Source organism: Archocentrus centrarchus, chromosome 17, assembly GCF_007364275.1.
Source record: "Archocentrus centrarchus isolate MPI-CPG fArcCen1 chromosome 17, fArcCen1, whole genome shotgun sequence".
In the NCBI taxonomy this organism is placed as follows: Eukaryota; Metazoa; Chordata; class Actinopteri; order Cichliformes; family Cichlidae; genus Archocentrus; species Archocentrus centrarchus.
The window spans coordinates 1,402,301-1,419,420 of record NC_044362.1 but is presented as its reverse complement, the minus strand read 5'-3'; the positions used below and the strand labels follow the sequence as shown (position 1 = coordinate 1,419,420).

General features: G+C 40.1%; 3 gene segments (V, D, J or C); all 3 read left to right on the top strand.

Annotated features, from left to right (window-relative positions):
• The first annotated feature begins 6,637 nt into the window (after positions 1-6,637).
• On the top strand, positions 6,638-7,267 carry LOC115795256 (T cell receptor alpha variable 19-like). The segment is given in 2 exon segments: positions 6,638-6,779; positions 6,870-7,267. Coding segments are annotated over 2 exon segments (435 nt in total).
• Positions 7,268-15,059: 7,792 nt separating this feature from the next.
• On the top strand, positions 15,060-15,645 carry LOC115795526 (T cell receptor alpha variable 9-2-like). The segment is given in 3 exon segments: positions 15,060-15,124; positions 15,207-15,496; positions 15,637-15,645. Coding segments are annotated over 3 exon segments (354 nt in total).
• Positions 15,646-16,176: 531 nt separating this feature from the next.
• On the top strand, positions 16,177-16,848 carry LOC115795262 (T cell receptor alpha variable 38-2/delta variable 8-like). The segment is given in 2 exon segments: positions 16,177-16,318; positions 16,409-16,848. Coding segments are annotated over 2 exon segments (435 nt in total).
• The last annotated feature ends 272 nt before the right edge of the window (positions 16,849-17,120 follow it).

Sequence of the window (17,120 nt, the reverse complement as noted above, 5' to 3'; positions counted from 1 at the left end):
AGAGGGTGACATCACCAAGTAGGCGGTGCCCTCCTTCTGCACTGTGTTCAACCATTGTGTCAATAATAAGTGCTGCTGTGAAGAGAACAATTCTCAGACTGAATGTTGAACATCAGCTAGTTTCTCCTGCTGATTTCAACCTTGTTGTACAGATGGAACATTGGCTGTGGATTATTCTTGCTGCTCTTTTCTTTGGTAAGATACAAACATCAACATGTTTCCTCTGCAAACAGCTGAACACATTACTGAGCTACACATGAAGAGCTTTGAATGTTCATTACAGAGAAAATCAGAGCAGATCATTTCTGCTGCCATTTGTTAGCTTGTAAAAACAGCTGATCTGCTTCAAAGTGACAATGATCAGTGAAAATGACGTCTATTCTACATGTAATAGAACTCTTTAAAGCTGCTGATTGTTCTCCTTTAATCAATCATCTTTATTGATTCATCTCTTCCTCTGCATGTTCTGTTCTTCCTCAGAGTGTAAAGGAGAAGACAAAGTGATGCAGCCAGCAGGAGATGTGACTGCTGCTGAAGGAGACACAGTTACACTTGGATGTACTTTTGAAACATCTGATACATTTAATACATATTTGTTCTGGTACAAACAAGAAGAAGGTAGTTTCCCAAAGTTTATACTACGACGCTTCACTGGATCAACAGAACATGAAAACTCTGAGGAGAGCAGATTTAATGCTGAGATCAAAGAGAAGTCAGTTCCTCTGAAGATCCAGAAGCTTCAGCTGTCTGACTCTGCTGTGTACTACTGTGCTCTGAGGCCCACAGTGACAGGAAACAGCAAAACTCTGTACAAAAACCTTTGGAGCAAAGACAACAGAATACTCCACAACATCCACTAGAGGGAGCCACACACTGTTAAACTTGTCTGGTTTGTTGGGCTGCAGTCCAGATTTCACTTGTAACACACATTTACATTTATGAGGAAGTGAGCAAGAAGTGAGAGCGTCTCCTGGGTTGGGTATCCCAGTCAGTTAGCAATCAGGTCCAAATCAGCTTGGCTGTGCTTAGCACGGTATTGCACACTAAAAAGACCCTCATTGATCGTGGCCTCTTCACTTCCTGGGACTCAGATTTCCTACTTGTGACTAAAATCGGCTTAATGCTGAGGGTGATGGCTACTTAATTCTTGGGGATTTTAACATCCACGTTTGTTGCCCCATTAAAAGTCTTATTCAGTCACACATGAATGTGGTCACACATTGGACTTAGTTTAATCCTATGGTTTGCCCCTCTGTGATAATGAAATTTGTGATTAAATTTTTCTGATCATAGTTATAATTGACATTTCTGCACCATGTCAGCCTCATTTATCAGCACTTATCACACATGGTTACTTCTACTGTGGCTTGCTCACTTTCTTCAGCTCCACTTGTTCAAATGTTCTGGATTCAGTTGCTTCATTTAAAAGTTAACAACTTAAAACAAAAACTGATCCCTGGATCTCAGAGAGAGACAGAGCAGCAAAAATAAAGTATTTACCAGACATGTTCTTTAATAGCTGCCAAATATCTGATGTCATCAATCCTGTGTGGTTAATAGTTTCTTATCAATTGGAGACTCATTTTGGTGCTTTTGAAAGTTAGCGCTGGATTTGACACGGCTCTCTATGGGACCATTGTGTGGGCATTAACCTGCTCTTGTGTGGTTCAAAACACATTTAACATGCAAACTGGTAGTTTTTGATCATCACCTGCTCTCGTCATATGTGGGGTACACCAATAGTCCATTCTTGGTCCAGTAATTTTCTCATTTTATGCTCACATTTGGGTCAACTTTCAAATTTCATTTCACTGCTATGTTGATGATTCACAGATTTATCTGCTCAACAAAAAGAAAACCACAACACATTTTAAGGAATTGCTGGACTGCCTTTGATGATATAAGATTGTAGATGGCACTAGACTTTCTAGACTTTCTTAGTTTTTGATATTTTAACTTTGCACACTGCCAGAAGTTCAGAGAAGTCAGCTGATGTCGTCTGAAGAAGCAGCTCGACGCACAGACGAGATCTGACCTTCACTGTAATGACCCCTTCACATTACAGCACCACCAACACTTGAAATTATGTGCTTTTATTTGTGTGTGTTTATCTGTATTGTGTAGTTTTTACTGATTTAATTTGATTTTAATTATTTTAATTGTGAACCACTTTGGTTGACACTTAATACTTTTGAAGAGCATATAAATAAATTAACAATTGAAACAATTGCTATAACCTCAAAATGTCTATTAAACAACACTTTTTAAAATATATATTAATGTAATAGAAATGACCTGTAGTGGATAAAACAGTAATTTGTTGTAGTGAATGTTATGAAGTTCAAACTCAAAGAGCTTTTTTTTTTTTTTAAATGTGTTTGATTAAAAAAAAGCTCTGTTATTGTTTCATTAGGCTATGATTTCTCATGGCATCCCACTGGGCTTACTGTCAGGTTCTTCTGTTTTATTATTTGCAGTTGGTGCATTTCTTCAAACAAATCAATATCCACTGATCTGATGAAAGTCTTTAAGACCTTTTGTCCATGAGTGAGATGAGGACTGAGACTGTTTTACACTGCATTCTGTTAAGCAAGTCCAGGACTTCATTCCAGCTAAACATCTGCAGGTTCCTCCTTCAGTCTGACCTTCTTGGATGGTGATGATGATGATGATGATGATGATGATGATGATGATGATGATGATGATGATGATGATGATGATGATGATGATTGTCATTTCTAAAGATTCATCAGCCTGAATGGAAACAGAGCACAGCAAGAGGAGGAGCTACAAGTGAATATGAAAGGCTTCATTTAGGAGCTGAAGAGCTGCTGTGTTCTCTCTGCTGTTCATTCAGTCCAAGAGAAAATCATGTTACTGCTTTTCATTTGGATGATGATAGTCTCCTTTCAGACTGGTAAGTCATCAAGAGATGGAGTGAGATGAAAAAGGAGATGATAGACATGGAAATATTTAGATGTTGATGTTAGATGTTAGATGTTTAAATGTATTAAAAGAGATCAAAATGAAAATCCAAACATCATGGTGAAATATATCTTTGTTGTTTTCAGGATCCTCTGAGGATTTACTGACACCATCTAAAGATGTAGTGATGAGTTTGGAAGGAGACACTGTGACTCTGTCCTGCAAATATTCAGGAATAGTCAACAACCTCTACTGGTACCAGCAGAAGTCCAGTTCAGCTCCACAACTTCTCATCACACAATTTTCAGAGAAAACAAAAGGGCTGAGATTTAGAAAAGACCAAGAAAACAGTGAGTTTCATCTGGAGATCTCCTCTGCTGCAGTGACAGACTCTGCTGTGTACTACTGTGCTCTGCAGCCCACAGTGACAGGAAACAGCAAAACTCTGTACAAAAACCTTTGGAGCAAAGACAACAGAATACTCCACAACATCCACTAGAGGGAGCCACACACTGTTAAACCTCTGCTGAAGCGGTAAGGACAACAGTCATTGGGAGAGGAAGATCAGATTAGTGCTCAGTGGCATTTGATACATCTTACATGATGTATTGCTGACATATATAAACGGTGGGTAAAACAAGTATTAAACACATCACCAATTTACTAAGTAAATATATTTCTAAATGTGCTGTTGACATCAAATTGGCATCAGATGTCAGTAATAATCCATCCAATCCACACATGCAAAGAAATCAAATCGTACATGTCCATACATTAAGTTATGTGTAATAATGAGAAAGGACACAGGGAAAATGAATTGAACACATGAAGAAAGGGAGGTGCAAAAAGGCACATAATTTCACCATAAACTGGCCATGGCCAGGTGCTCCCCACAAGATTTCAGACAGAGGAGTGAGAACAATTATCAGAAGAGCTGTCCAAGAGCCAAGGACCACTGTGGAGAGCTACAGAAAGACCTGGAATCAGCAGATACTATTGTTTCAAAGAAAACAATAAGTGACGCACTCAACCACCATGGCCTCTATGTACACCCACCACCAGGACTCCATTGCTGAAGAAAAAACATGTTGGAGCATGTTTAAAGTTCGCTGAAAACATTTACACAAGCCTGTGAAATACTGGGAGAATATAGTCTGGTCAGATGAGACCAAAATTAACCTCCTTGGATGCTACAATACACACTGTGTTTCGAGGTCAAAAGACACCAAAAACATCGTACCAACATTGAAGTTTGGAGGTGGGAAAATAATGGTGTGGGGCTGTTTTTCAGCATATGGCACTGCCACGCTTCATATAATTGAAGGAAGGATCAATGGAAAAATGTACTGAGACATTCTTGATAAAACTCTGATGCCATCTACCAGGATGATGAAGATGAAATAAGGGTGGACATTTCAGCAAGCCAATGATCCCAAACACACAGCCATGAAAACCCTCAAGTGGTTTCAGAGAAAGAAAATAAAGCTGCTAGAATGGCCCGGCCAATCACCTGACCTGAATCCAATTGAAAATCTAAGGAACTAAAGCTCATTTCGAGACTTGCCCCTCTTGAATGACTGCATGCTTCACCCTATCTCCATAGGAGAGGACAGCCACCCTTCAGGGGAATCTATTTTTTTCCGCTTGTATGCATAATCTCATTCTTTCAGTCACTACCCAAAGCTCATCATCATAGGTGTGGGTCTGGCTGTAGTGCGACCAGTAAGCTTCACCTTTACACTCAGCTCTCTCTACAGTGGACCAGTGCACACATCACTGCAGCTTCAGCCCTAATCTGTCTCCCCCAATCTCTCGCTCCCCTCTCCCCTCACTCATGAACAAAACCCCAAGATACTTAAACTCAGGCCCCGTTTACACGACACCGTTTCCACTGGAAACAATGTTGTTTTGCTGCGTTTCGGCCTCCCATTTACACAGATACATTTCAGAAACAAACTGGGTCTACATGAAGACGCTTGAAATGGTGAAAACAATGTGGTTCCCATTGCCAGGCCACAAGCTGGCAGTGTTTTTTTTTTTTTTTGCAAAGCAAGTTTATACAACACGCGCATACGTGGATGTGCCGCAAAGATTTGTTCATTATTTACAAAACAGCCAATGTGAGAGGCTTTGTGTGGACTGATGACGAGGTTGGATTGCTGCTGGACACAACACTCAATTATAAAATGGCAAAAACACAAAAAAAGATCGACTGTGACTCATGCTACTCGAAGTTTGCCGAAGCACTCGTGAATCCTAACCCTAAAGAGTCTTGTTCATATATTAGCACATGTGTTGTTCATCTTCAGGTCCACAAAACACAGGTATACTGGATGGGCAAACTCCCACACACACTCAGATATCCTTGAGAGGATAAAGAGCTGGTCCAGTGTGGAATGCCGAAAATTGCATTGTTCCTCCTGAATCCGAGGTTCAACTAATGCATGGATTCTCTTTTCCAGCACCCTGGCAGAGACCTTCTTGAAGATGCAAACCACCATCCCAGTCTGCCAATCCAGTGGCACCACCCCAAATCTCCATATGATGTTGCAAAAGTATATCAACCAAGACAGCCCTACAACATCCAGAGCCTGCAGGAACTCAGGACGAATCTCATCCAGCCCAGGGTTCCTGCCACCAAGAAGTTTTATAACCCCCCCCAGTGATGGGCAAGTTATCCCCATTGTTTCCAGAATCTGCTTCCTTTACAGAAGACATGTCAGTGGCATTAAGGAGGCACTCAAAATATTCCTTCTACCATCCAACTATATCCTCAGTTGAAGTCACCCACCCACACTATACACTGTGTGAGCAGAGGCCTGCTTTCCACTCCTGACTTGACTGATGGTTTGCCAGAATCATTTTGAGGCACTCCAAAAGTCTTTTCCCACAGTCTCACCCAACTCCTCCCACACCTTCAGCTTCAGCCACCACTCAAGTCATGTTCCACTTAGCCTGCTGGTACCTGCCAACTGCCTCCTAAGTCCCAGATCACATGGACTTGGGCCTCTGCTGGGCATTTCCAACACACCCTCACTATACGTTTAGGCGTGCCAGGTCTGTCCTGATGGAATGTCCAGAACATACGACCACAGATCTGATGATATAATTACAAAATTGATCATGCACCTGTGACCTAGGGTGTCCTGGTGCTACATGCACTTATGGAAATCCTTATGTTAGAACATGGTGTTTGTTATGGACAAACTGTTGTTTGCACACATCAATAACTGCTCATGTATTTGAGCCATGTGCCTGTTCATTTTAGCTGGTATGATGCCTGATAGGAGCTTCCATGTCGTGCTGAGGGAGGTTATTGGACAGTAGTTGGATGGGACCGGTCCTTTTTGGGGATCCTTGGGGATCAGGACCATCCAGCCTACACCATCTTATCCATTAGCAGTTGGTTTATTTGTGCTGCCAGGCACTCATGGTGAGCAGTTAGTTTCTTTAGTCAGTAGCTTTGAATCCTGTCAGGGCCTAGTGTTGTCCAACCCATGGTAAACCCTGTATAGGTACCACAATGATGGTTTATTTCTTTCTCTAATCAGACTAACAATTAAGTTTGTTGAACCTGCTTCCTGGAATAGGGCCATATATATAAGTTCTTCAAGGAAAGCAGAGCAGCACAAAGATGTGCTGAGTGTAAAGCTGTCAGCAGGGGGAGTAACACAGGGCTGTGAATGAGTCCTTCACTGTGATCAGGCTCCTCCTTCTAATCCACCAACTTAGTGTTGATGAAGACTAAACAGAGAGATCACAGCTTCTTTCTACTTGCTGTAGCTCACAGTTACTCTACACTGCAGATATGACGCCTCTGTTCATCTCAGTGCTGCTGGCTGCTGTGTGCCTTGGTATGAACACAACTCTGTTTCTTTGATATCAATCCAACACTGACATGATTCTTTAACAGCACACTGATGCTGTTTGTTGGTGTTTTACAGAATGCAGAGCACAAAAAGACAACGTGCTGCAACCAAAAGGAGACGAGACTGCTGCTGAAGGAGACACAGTAACACTTGACTGTCAGTATGAAACCAGTGGAACCAATAATTATCTCTTCTGGTACAAACAGGATGCAAACATTAGCCCCAAATTCATCCTGAGCCGTGTTAGCGGGGATGAAGGAATCACACCAGAGGAGTTCAAGAACAGATTTTCATCCACACTGGATTCTACCTCAAGATCAGTTCCTCTGAAGATCCAGAAGCTTCAGCTGTCTGACTCTGCTGTGTACTACTGTGCTCTGAGGCCCACAGTGACAGGAAACAGCAAAACTCTGTACAAAAACCTTTGGAGCAAAGACAACAGAATACTCCACAACATCCACTAGAGGGAGCCACACACTGTTAAATCTCTGTGCTTACTTAGGATACAGACTAAATTCTTATTAATTTTAATTTTATTTAATTTTATTGATGGTTTTCCATAGTAGCAGGATAATATTACCATATTCTAAAGTGATTGCTGCTCTACTTTTCAAAACAAAGTAAAATGAAAAAAAAGAAAAATAATCAATTCAGTCAATTCAGTCAAATCAGTGAAACTCCAGCTCACAGAGGAGACATACGGCGATATTATCAAGTAGGCGGTGCATTCCTTTTGCACTGTGCACCTATTGTTCCAAAGACAGTAATGTTACCACTACACTATATAAGTGTGAGAAATCTATCTTTGAGTAAAATAAAGAAAGATGAAGAGATGACATCCTCGAAGTTCACCAGTTGGTGGTCACTGTAGCCACTGGTGTTGAGTTATCTGTCTATCATATTTCTCTTTTCTTGATAATATTGCAGCATCATCTTTCACCTGGGAACATAAAATAAAAAAAAAACTTCAGACTGTCAAAGTGGTTGATGATCAAAGACGAGTAGATTTTCAGATCCCCTCTGCTGCAGGGAGAGTCTCTGCTGTGTACGACTGTGCTGTGAAGCCCACGGTGACAGGAAAACACAAGCTGCTCCACCAGAGGGTGACATCACCAAGTAGGCGGTGCCCTCCTTCTGCACTGTGTTCAACCATTGTGTCAATAATAAGTGCTGCTGTGAAGAGAACAATTCTCAGACTGAATGTTGAACATCAGCTAGTTTCTCCTGCTGATTTCAACCTTGTTGTACAGATGGAACATTGGCTGTGGATTATTCTTGCTGCTCTTTTCTTTGGTAAGATACAAAGATCAACATGTTTCCTCTGCAAACAGCTGAACACATTACTGAGCTACACATGAAGAGCTTTGAATGTTCATTACAGAGAAAATCAGAGCAGATCATTTCTGCTGCCATTTGTTAGCTTGTAAAAACAGCTGATCTGCTTCAAAGTGACAATGATCAGTGAAAATGACGTCTATTCTACATGTAATAGAACTCTTTAAAGCTGCTGATTGTTCTCCTTTAATCAATCATCTTTATTGATTCATCTCTTCCTCTGCATGTTCTGTTCTTCCTCAGAGTGTAAAGGAGAAGACAAAGTGATGCAGCCAGCAGGAGATGTGACTGCTGCTGAAGGAGACACAGTTACACTTGGATGTACATTTGAAACATCTGATACATTTACTACATATTTGTTCTGGTACAAACAAGAAGAAGGTAGTTTCCCAAAGTTTATACTACGACGCTTCACTGGATCAACAGAACATGAAAACTCTGAGGAGAGCAGATTTACTGCTACACTCAAAGAGAAGTCAGTTCCTCTGAAGATCCAGAAGCTTCAGCTGTCTGACTCTGCTGTGTACTACTGTGCTCTGAGGCCCACAGTCACAGGAAACAGCAAAACTCTGTACAAAAACCTTTGGAGCAAAGACAACAGAATACTCCACAACATCCACTAGAGGGAGACACACACTGTTAAATCTCTGTGCTTACTTAGGATACAGACTAAATTCTTATTAATTTTAATTTTATTTAATTTTATTGATGGTTTTCCATAGTAGCAGGATAATATTACCATATTCTAAAGTGATTGCTGCTCTACTTTTCAAAACAAAGTAAAATGAAAAAAAAGAAAAATAATCAATTAAAGTTGTCATGGCTCTGGGCTTGTTGCCCATTGTTTTGAGTTTTAGACTTTCTGGTTTTGTTTATTTTCTCATTTGGAGATTCTTGAGGTTATATTGTTCTCAGTTCGTAGTTCTTAGTTAGAACGTAGCTCCAAATTTGGTCAAAAATATCTTAATTTCCTTTTTATGGTATGTCACTCATCATGTCACTCAATCATTTTTGGCATTGGTTAAATCCTAAAATGACATAGGCTGGTGGACTTCCAGTATCACAAAATTATTTTAAACCGATTTATTGTAGCCAAGTAGACCCATAACCTCTTCTTTTAATCTGACCCATTAGTAAAACAGCTGATTCAAGAAAGATATTGCTGTTTCCCAGAGTAACACCCACAGAAAAAAAAACAAATATGCACTACAGTGTCTACTTCTTTCCCACATTTTCAGCAGATGTTACTGCTGATTCAAATGAATCCAATTCAGTGTCATTTAAACAGCACCAAATCATAACAAGTGTTGCCTCAAGGTGTTTTACATTGTAAGGTAAAGACCCTACAATATTACAGAGAAAACCCAACAATCAAAATGACCCCCTATGAGCAGCACTTGGCCACAGTGGGAAGGAAAAACTCCCTTTTAACAGGAAGAAACCTCCAGCAGAAACAGGCTCAGGGAGGGGGGGGGGTCATCTGCTGCACCCATTTGGGGCTGAGGGGAGAGAGACAGGACAAAAGACACACTGAGGAAGAGAGTCAGAGATTAACAATAACTAATGATTAAATGCAGAGTAGGGTGAATAAAGAGTGAAAGAGGTGAATAAAGAAGAAACACCCAATGTAATAATGGGACCCCCCCAACAGCCTAGGTTTAGTACAGCGTAACTAAGGGATGGTTCAGGGTCACCTGATCCAGCCCTAACTATAAGCTTGATCAAAAAGGAAAGTTTTAAGCCTAATCTTAAAAATAGAGAGGGTGTCTGTCACCCGTATTCAAACTGGGAGCTGGTTCCACAGAAGAGGGGCCTGAAAGCTGAAGGCTCTGCCTCCCATTCTACTCTTAAGTGTCCTAGGAACCACAAGTAAGCCAGCAGGCTGAGAGTGAAGTGCTCTGTTGGGGTGATACAGGACTATGAGGTTTAAGATGCGGCCTGATTATTCAAGACTTTGTAATTTTGGGAGAGATGATCATCTTAACCAAAGTGATCCTAACATAGAGATACTGTATGCATTTGGGCCTACCAATCTACCATTGGCTATTCAATCTACCAAGGTAGATTGAATAGCTTGACTAAGAGGAGAAATATTAGTTTACATATTTTTTTTTCTAATCCTGGTATTAATTTAATCCATGTCATGTCAGACCTGACACAATCAATTTCTACCTCCATGACTCTGATGGCTGGAGGGCAAAAATTTGAAAGTGACACGGCCTCTGACCAATTCATTCATTCAAAAAATGAATAAATCACATAAGAGATCTCAGAAGCTGCTGTGTGATGATTACTGGAAGCCAGAGAAATATTGTCAGTGTTCAGTAAGAATTTGTGTTCCTCCCTCCCCATATAACCCCTTGAATATTGCCAGAGGTTCTTAAAAAAATAGGGTGCACGCTGTTACCATGGCTAAGATTAAATTGGGATGACATACTCTATATTCATATTCACTTCTGCAGACAGAAACCATCTTGGATTGGATCCATTTTTATAATAAAACCCAATGTAGTTTGGTGGACCAGATTCCCTTGACATTTAATTTTTTATTTCTTCTGTGCTTCCACAGCAGCTCTGTCTCTGTCTCCGATCTTTATATATTTATATTTCACTATAATTCTCCAGGACAGTTCAAATGTTGGTCCACTAAGACTTTCATTGGCAGAAGATTCTGAATTGGCAGGTAACGCCACCATCTCTGAGTCCTGGAAGTCTGGCGCTGGCCTGCCACTGTGACCTCAAGCGGGTTGTGAGTAAAATAATGACTTTCTGACTCATTCTGAATTTGAAGATCTTTACGTCTTAATTGTAACCAACTTTGAGAACCAAAATGTGGATTTTAGGGGGATTTTGGAGAAAACCTGAGGCCAGTTCTCTCCTAAGCAGCCATGGTAAGGTGGATGTGCAGGACTGTGAGTGCTGATTATTATCACTCATGCAGTTATGAAAAAACTACTGATACTATTATTGATACAATTAAACCTGCTGTCTGTTAAAGACTTTTCAATTACTTCTCTTTTAGTTCAACTATGAAATGAAGTAGACACAAGCTTTCAAAGTATCTTCCTAAAAAATGGCTTTGAAGCATTTTATGAGCTTTGATGATCAGAATGTCTGTGTAGGTTCTCATTCAGCTCCAGAGACTTTATGATCAGAGCATCAGTTTATTATTAAAAATACAGAAATGATTTCTCATCTTTTTCAATTTGATCACAAATAAAGAAAAATGGCACAATTATTAAATGTACTTCTTTTTTTTTTTGCTTGTTTTTGTTCCAGACCATCAAATAACCCCACGTCCAAAACATATATTTATAAATGAATGTTTAGCAAAACATATCCAACAAGTTTGAGGTCAGGGCGATGCTTAGTACTGTATGTGTTTTTCTGTGATGATTTTATAAATGAGGAACCAAATGGAGACAATAACTTTTATTAGATATATGATTTAAATACTTAGCTATTCAATTCAGTCTGTCTTCATGTATTTTAAACAGCATCCAAATCTCTTCTATTAATTGAATAAATGAATTTATTTTCTTACCTTTAAAAAATATTGTAAACCAGCAGAAATTATTTTCTGTGATTGCAAAGTTCATAAAATATGGAACAAGTATTTCCAGCAATAATTATCTGTGAAATGAAGCAGCACAGAGCTGAAATATGAGCTCCCACCCTAAAGTGAAAAATGCTGCTACTAGTGTTTAAAGCAGGAGGAACTGAGAGAAGATCAAATCCAGATCAGAGAGGAGGAGGAGAGATTCAGGGAGGAGCTGAGCTGTTCCTGAACTAGAAGAGAGAGAAACCTCCACATTCATCAGAGATCAGCACACAAACCATCAACTTTACCTTCATTCAACATGTTGTCTTTGGATCATTATGAACTTCCTTTACTGATTATCATGATTCTAACAGGTATGTTACAATCTGTGTATTTTTTTAAATAATTGTGATGATGTTTAAAAGTATTAAATGTATTTCTGTTCCTTTAGGTGTCAGCTGTGATGAACTGACTCCAAACAACAAAGAAGTGATCAGTGTAGAAGGCAGCGCTGTTACTCTGTCCTACAAATACTCCAAAGCTGCTGATGGCAGAGATTCCTTCTTCTGGTATCGACAATATCCAGGAAAACCACCAGAGTTCCTGATCACTCACACAGGAACAGGAGCTAAACTGTCAGATCCAGTCTCTGGACTAAGTTTTCATGTGAGTGACGATAAAACACAAATGGATCTTCAGATCTCCTCTGCTGCAGTGACAGACTCTGCTGTGTACTACTGTGCTCTGAGGCCCACAGTGACAGGAAACAGCAAAACTCTGTACAAAAACCTTTGGAGCAAAGACAACAGAATACTCCACAACATCCACTAGAGGGAGCCACACACTGTTAAACCTCTGATTCTTGTGTCATTGGACTGATGACAAAGACAACAGACAAATGAAGCAGTAAAGATCAGAGACAGAGACAGAGCTGCTGTGGAAGCACAAAACTATTTGATTAGCTGAGATGAACTGAAGCAATGATGTCAAGAGGTAACTGGCCCCGCCCACTGAACTTCAGCTCCTCCAATGACATTATTTCTTCCTCATTGTGCTGCAGTGGAAGAACATTGTTCATGTGCTGTCTGTCTGGCTTTAATAACTCCAAAGACATGTTGCTGCACCTCTTTTTGCTTCTATCTCACATTATAGGTGAGTTTAAGAACAGGGATTAAAGTTTAGTTGAAGCTGCTGCATTAAGCAGATATACAGACTGCATTTCACTACTTTTCTTCTTTCTTTGTCCAGGACCAACAGCTGGAGACACAATCTCTCCTCAACAAGCTGAAGTCACTAAAATAGAAGGACAAACTGTCACACTCACATGTAGCTATGAGACACCTGCAGGTGCTGTTACGCTTTACTGGTACAGACATCATTCTGAGCTTCAGGCTCCTCAGTTTATACTCTGGAAAGATGGAAAAGGAGGCAGTAGTGATTATATTCCTGATAAACGATATGAATCTCAAACATCAGCTTCATCAACTACTCTGACCATTAAAGCTCTAACCCTGGCAGACACAGCTCTCTACTACTGTGCTCTAGAAACACAGTGATACAAAGTGTAGAAGAGGCTGTACAAAAACCTGAACACAGATATCTGACTACTCTTCAAAGAGGAGGGAAGTGGTATTCAAAGCACAGCTTCATATCAGATGATTCTGCTGATTCCTGTTTTATCAGAGTCACTGTGGTTACAGCTGCTAATGAAACACTGTGGGAGGATTCACATGAGCAGCAAATCCACATCAACCACAAATCAACACTTTATATCAGCATCAACAGTCAGGAGGAAACATCATCGCTGTCAGTGGTTCTGAAATGCAAATCATCTGAAATCTGAATGAAGCCAAAGGTTTTTGTGTATCTGGGCCCAGGACACTCTCAGAGACTCTTCACCTTAAGAATTTCTGTTCCTGCTTAAATAAAGGTTCATAATGATTCAGTATTTCTTGGTGTGAGTGATGACATGAATCCTGATGCCACCTGCATATTTCCAGCATGAATTATCTGTGGACTGAAGCAGCACAGAGCTGAAAAACGAGCTCCCACCTTAAAGTGAAAAATGCTCCTAATAGCAGTAATGGCATAGTTACCTTGAAAGAGTAATCTGATTACTCCTTGAAAAAGTAACTTAGTTACCTTACCGATTACTTAATTTTAAAAATAACTAAGCTAGATCACAAGTTACTTTCTTAGTTACATTCAACATTCAGAAGCGATTTTCTGTATTTGCCAAAAAATGATTGTCTGTATTTAAATGGCTGCAAATGACTTGTTGACCTATAATCTGTGAAACATGTCAAACATATCTCTCATGAATGATATCAGGTCATTTTGAGAGAGAAACAGCATTTCTATCACAAGGTAGAAGCTGCACTCAGTGACTTTTATATGTTTATTTTTTATCAAGATAAAACCTGTCATTGACTTTAAAAATGCCTTTTTAAACAGAAATCTGTCTCAGAAGGTTGCAGAAATCACAACATATATAACATCACACTTCAAATATTTTTATAGAACTGTGATGTTATATATGTTGCAGAAATCACAACATATATAACATCACAGTTCTATAAAAATATTTAAAGTGGCCAAAAAGGACACAGGACTGATTATAATATAGGTATAAAAACACATAAACTCGTAACGATTTGTGAAAAACAAGTTATTTCTTCATTTTTATTTATGAGCCCTTCATAAATCATGCTGACTGCACTCTATTTACCGATATAAACAAAGACATCACATATAAAAGCACATAGAAACATTGGGATCACTTTTTGGCCCAAAAATAAATAAATTAAATAAATAAATAAAAATGACTATACAATAATCTGCTTCGATCCACCCGGTGGGACTCGCTCTGGAAGTGTGACTGCGCCGTGCTGCGACTCCAAATGTTTCTTCAAATCCGACACAGTGTTTCTGAAGCTAGATAGCACTTTGTCGCCAGCACAGAGAGCACAGCTAACCTTGATATTGTCATCTTCAGCTGACACAAACTCAAAAAAGTGCCTGTATTTCCAGCTAGAAAACGTGCATCTCTGTCCTCCCTCCATTGTTTTTGTTTGTGTCGCTGTGCTATTATTGTCCTCATGCTGAAAATGTTACTTAATTGTCTTATCGGCCAGACGTCACTCCCTGAGACGCAAGAAGAAAGCGTCTCAGGGAAAAAAAGTAGTCAGAGTAGAGTAACATGTTACTAAGTAACGGGTTACTGACATCACTGGCTACTAGTGTGTAAAGCAGGAGGAACTGAGAGAAGATCAAATCCAGATCAGAGAGGAGGAGGAGAGATTCAGGGAGGAGCTGAGCTGTTCCTGAACTAGAAGAGAGAGAAACCTCCACATTCATCAGAGTTCAGCACACAAACCATCAACTTTACCTTCATTCAACATGTTGTCTTTGGACTGTTATGGACTTTCTTTACTGATTATCATGAGTCTGACAGGTACGTTACTATAGGTGTGTTACGAAATACATTTTAATTGTTATGATGTATAAAAGTATTAAACATGCTTTTGTTCCTTTAGGTGTCAGCTGTGATGAACTGACTCCAAACAACAAAGAAGTGATCAGTGTAGAAGGCAGCGCTGTTACTCTGTCCTACAAATACTCCAAAGCTGCTGATGGCAGAGATTCCTTCTTCTGGTATCGACAATATCCAGGAAAACCACCGGAGTTCCTGATCTCTCACACAGGGACAGGAGAGAAAATATTAGCTCCAGTCCCAGAACTGTCTTTTCACGTGAGTGATGATAAAACAGGAATGGATCTGCAGATCTCCTCTGCTGCAGTGACAGACTCTGCTGTGTACTACTGTGCTGTGAGGCCCACAGTGACAGGAAACAGCAAAACTCTGTACAAAAACCTTTGGAGCAAAGACAACAGAATACTCCACAACATCCACTAGAGGGAGCCACACACTGTTAAACCTTCTCATGTTTGATAGGTTCTTTGCAGGTTCTTTGAATCAACCGAATATTATTACCAAGTAAAAGCTGAAACACTGACAGATGATCAAGTTTTGCAGGATATTCCAAAAATAGATATTGTTCAGATTAACATCCACCATCACTGTCCTGTCTGTGATCGTACACACAGACTAAAATGTGATGTAGTGGACCTGTTAGTGGCAAAGATAAGGATATAAGGATTATGAATTTCAAAAGGGGGGAAATTCCTGAGTTTCAGCAACCAAAGCAGTAAACAGAATATATATTTAAAAAAAAAAAAAAAAAAAACTGGTCCCTGGCTGGCTAGAGACCAGGATAAGATGCAAATCCCTTTGGGGTCTCTTCAGGAAGGGCATGCAGCATAAAAATCTGCCATATCAAATATGCAGAGTGTTCTGCTGTGGCTACCTCTCCAGGGTTTACCCTGCCTCGTGCCCTATGACAGCTGGGACAGTTCATTCATGTATTGCAGCAACAGAAGCCTTTAGATCAGCAGGGGGAGTAACACAGGGCTGTGAATGAGTCCTTCACTGTGATCAGGCTCCTCCTTCTAATCCACCAACTTAGTGTTGATGAAGACTAAACAGAGAGATCACAGCTTCTTTCTACTTGCTGTAGCTCACAGTTACTCTACACTGCAGATATGACGCCTCTGTTCATCTCAGTGCTGCTGGCTGCTGTGTGCCTTGGTATGAACACAACTCTGTTTCTTTGATATCAATCCAACACTGACATGATTCTTTAACAGCACACTGATGCTGTTTGTTGGTGTTTTACAGAATGCAGAGCACAAAAAGACAACGTGCTGCAACCAAAAGGAGACAAGACTGCTGCTGAAGGAGACACAGTAACACTTGACTGTCTGTATAACAGCAGTACTACCAGTAATAATCTCTTCTGGTACAAACAGGATGGAAACAACAGCCCCAAATTCATTCTGTTCCGTGTTAGTGGGGATGAAGGAAACACAGCAGACGAGTTCAAGGAGAGATTTTCATCCACACTGGATTCTGTCATCAGATCAGTTCCTCTGAAGATCCAGAAGCTTCAGCTGTCTGACTCTGCTGTGTACTACTGTGCTCTGAGGCCCACAGTGACAGGAAACAGCAAAACTCTGTACAAAAACCTTTGGAGCAAAGACAACAGAATACTCCACAACATCCACTAGAGGGAGACACACACTGTTAAACCTCTGATTCTTGTGTCATTGGACTGATGACAAAGACAACAGAAAAAAGTTCTTTCAGACTAATCTTCACTCAAATCATCATCTCAATCTTATACAAACCATCACCGAACAGTAACAACACCATAAATGGCTGATCACTGATCTGTGTTTTTTGTGCCTACAGCTTTTTGCACAGTAAATGTTTCAGAGGAAGCGGCCGACAGGTGACGTCCACTGATCAGATGACAGATTATAAAAGTGCTCAGGTTAAATACAATAAAGAATTCAGTCATTGTAAAGAGGTACATTTATTCTGATTAATG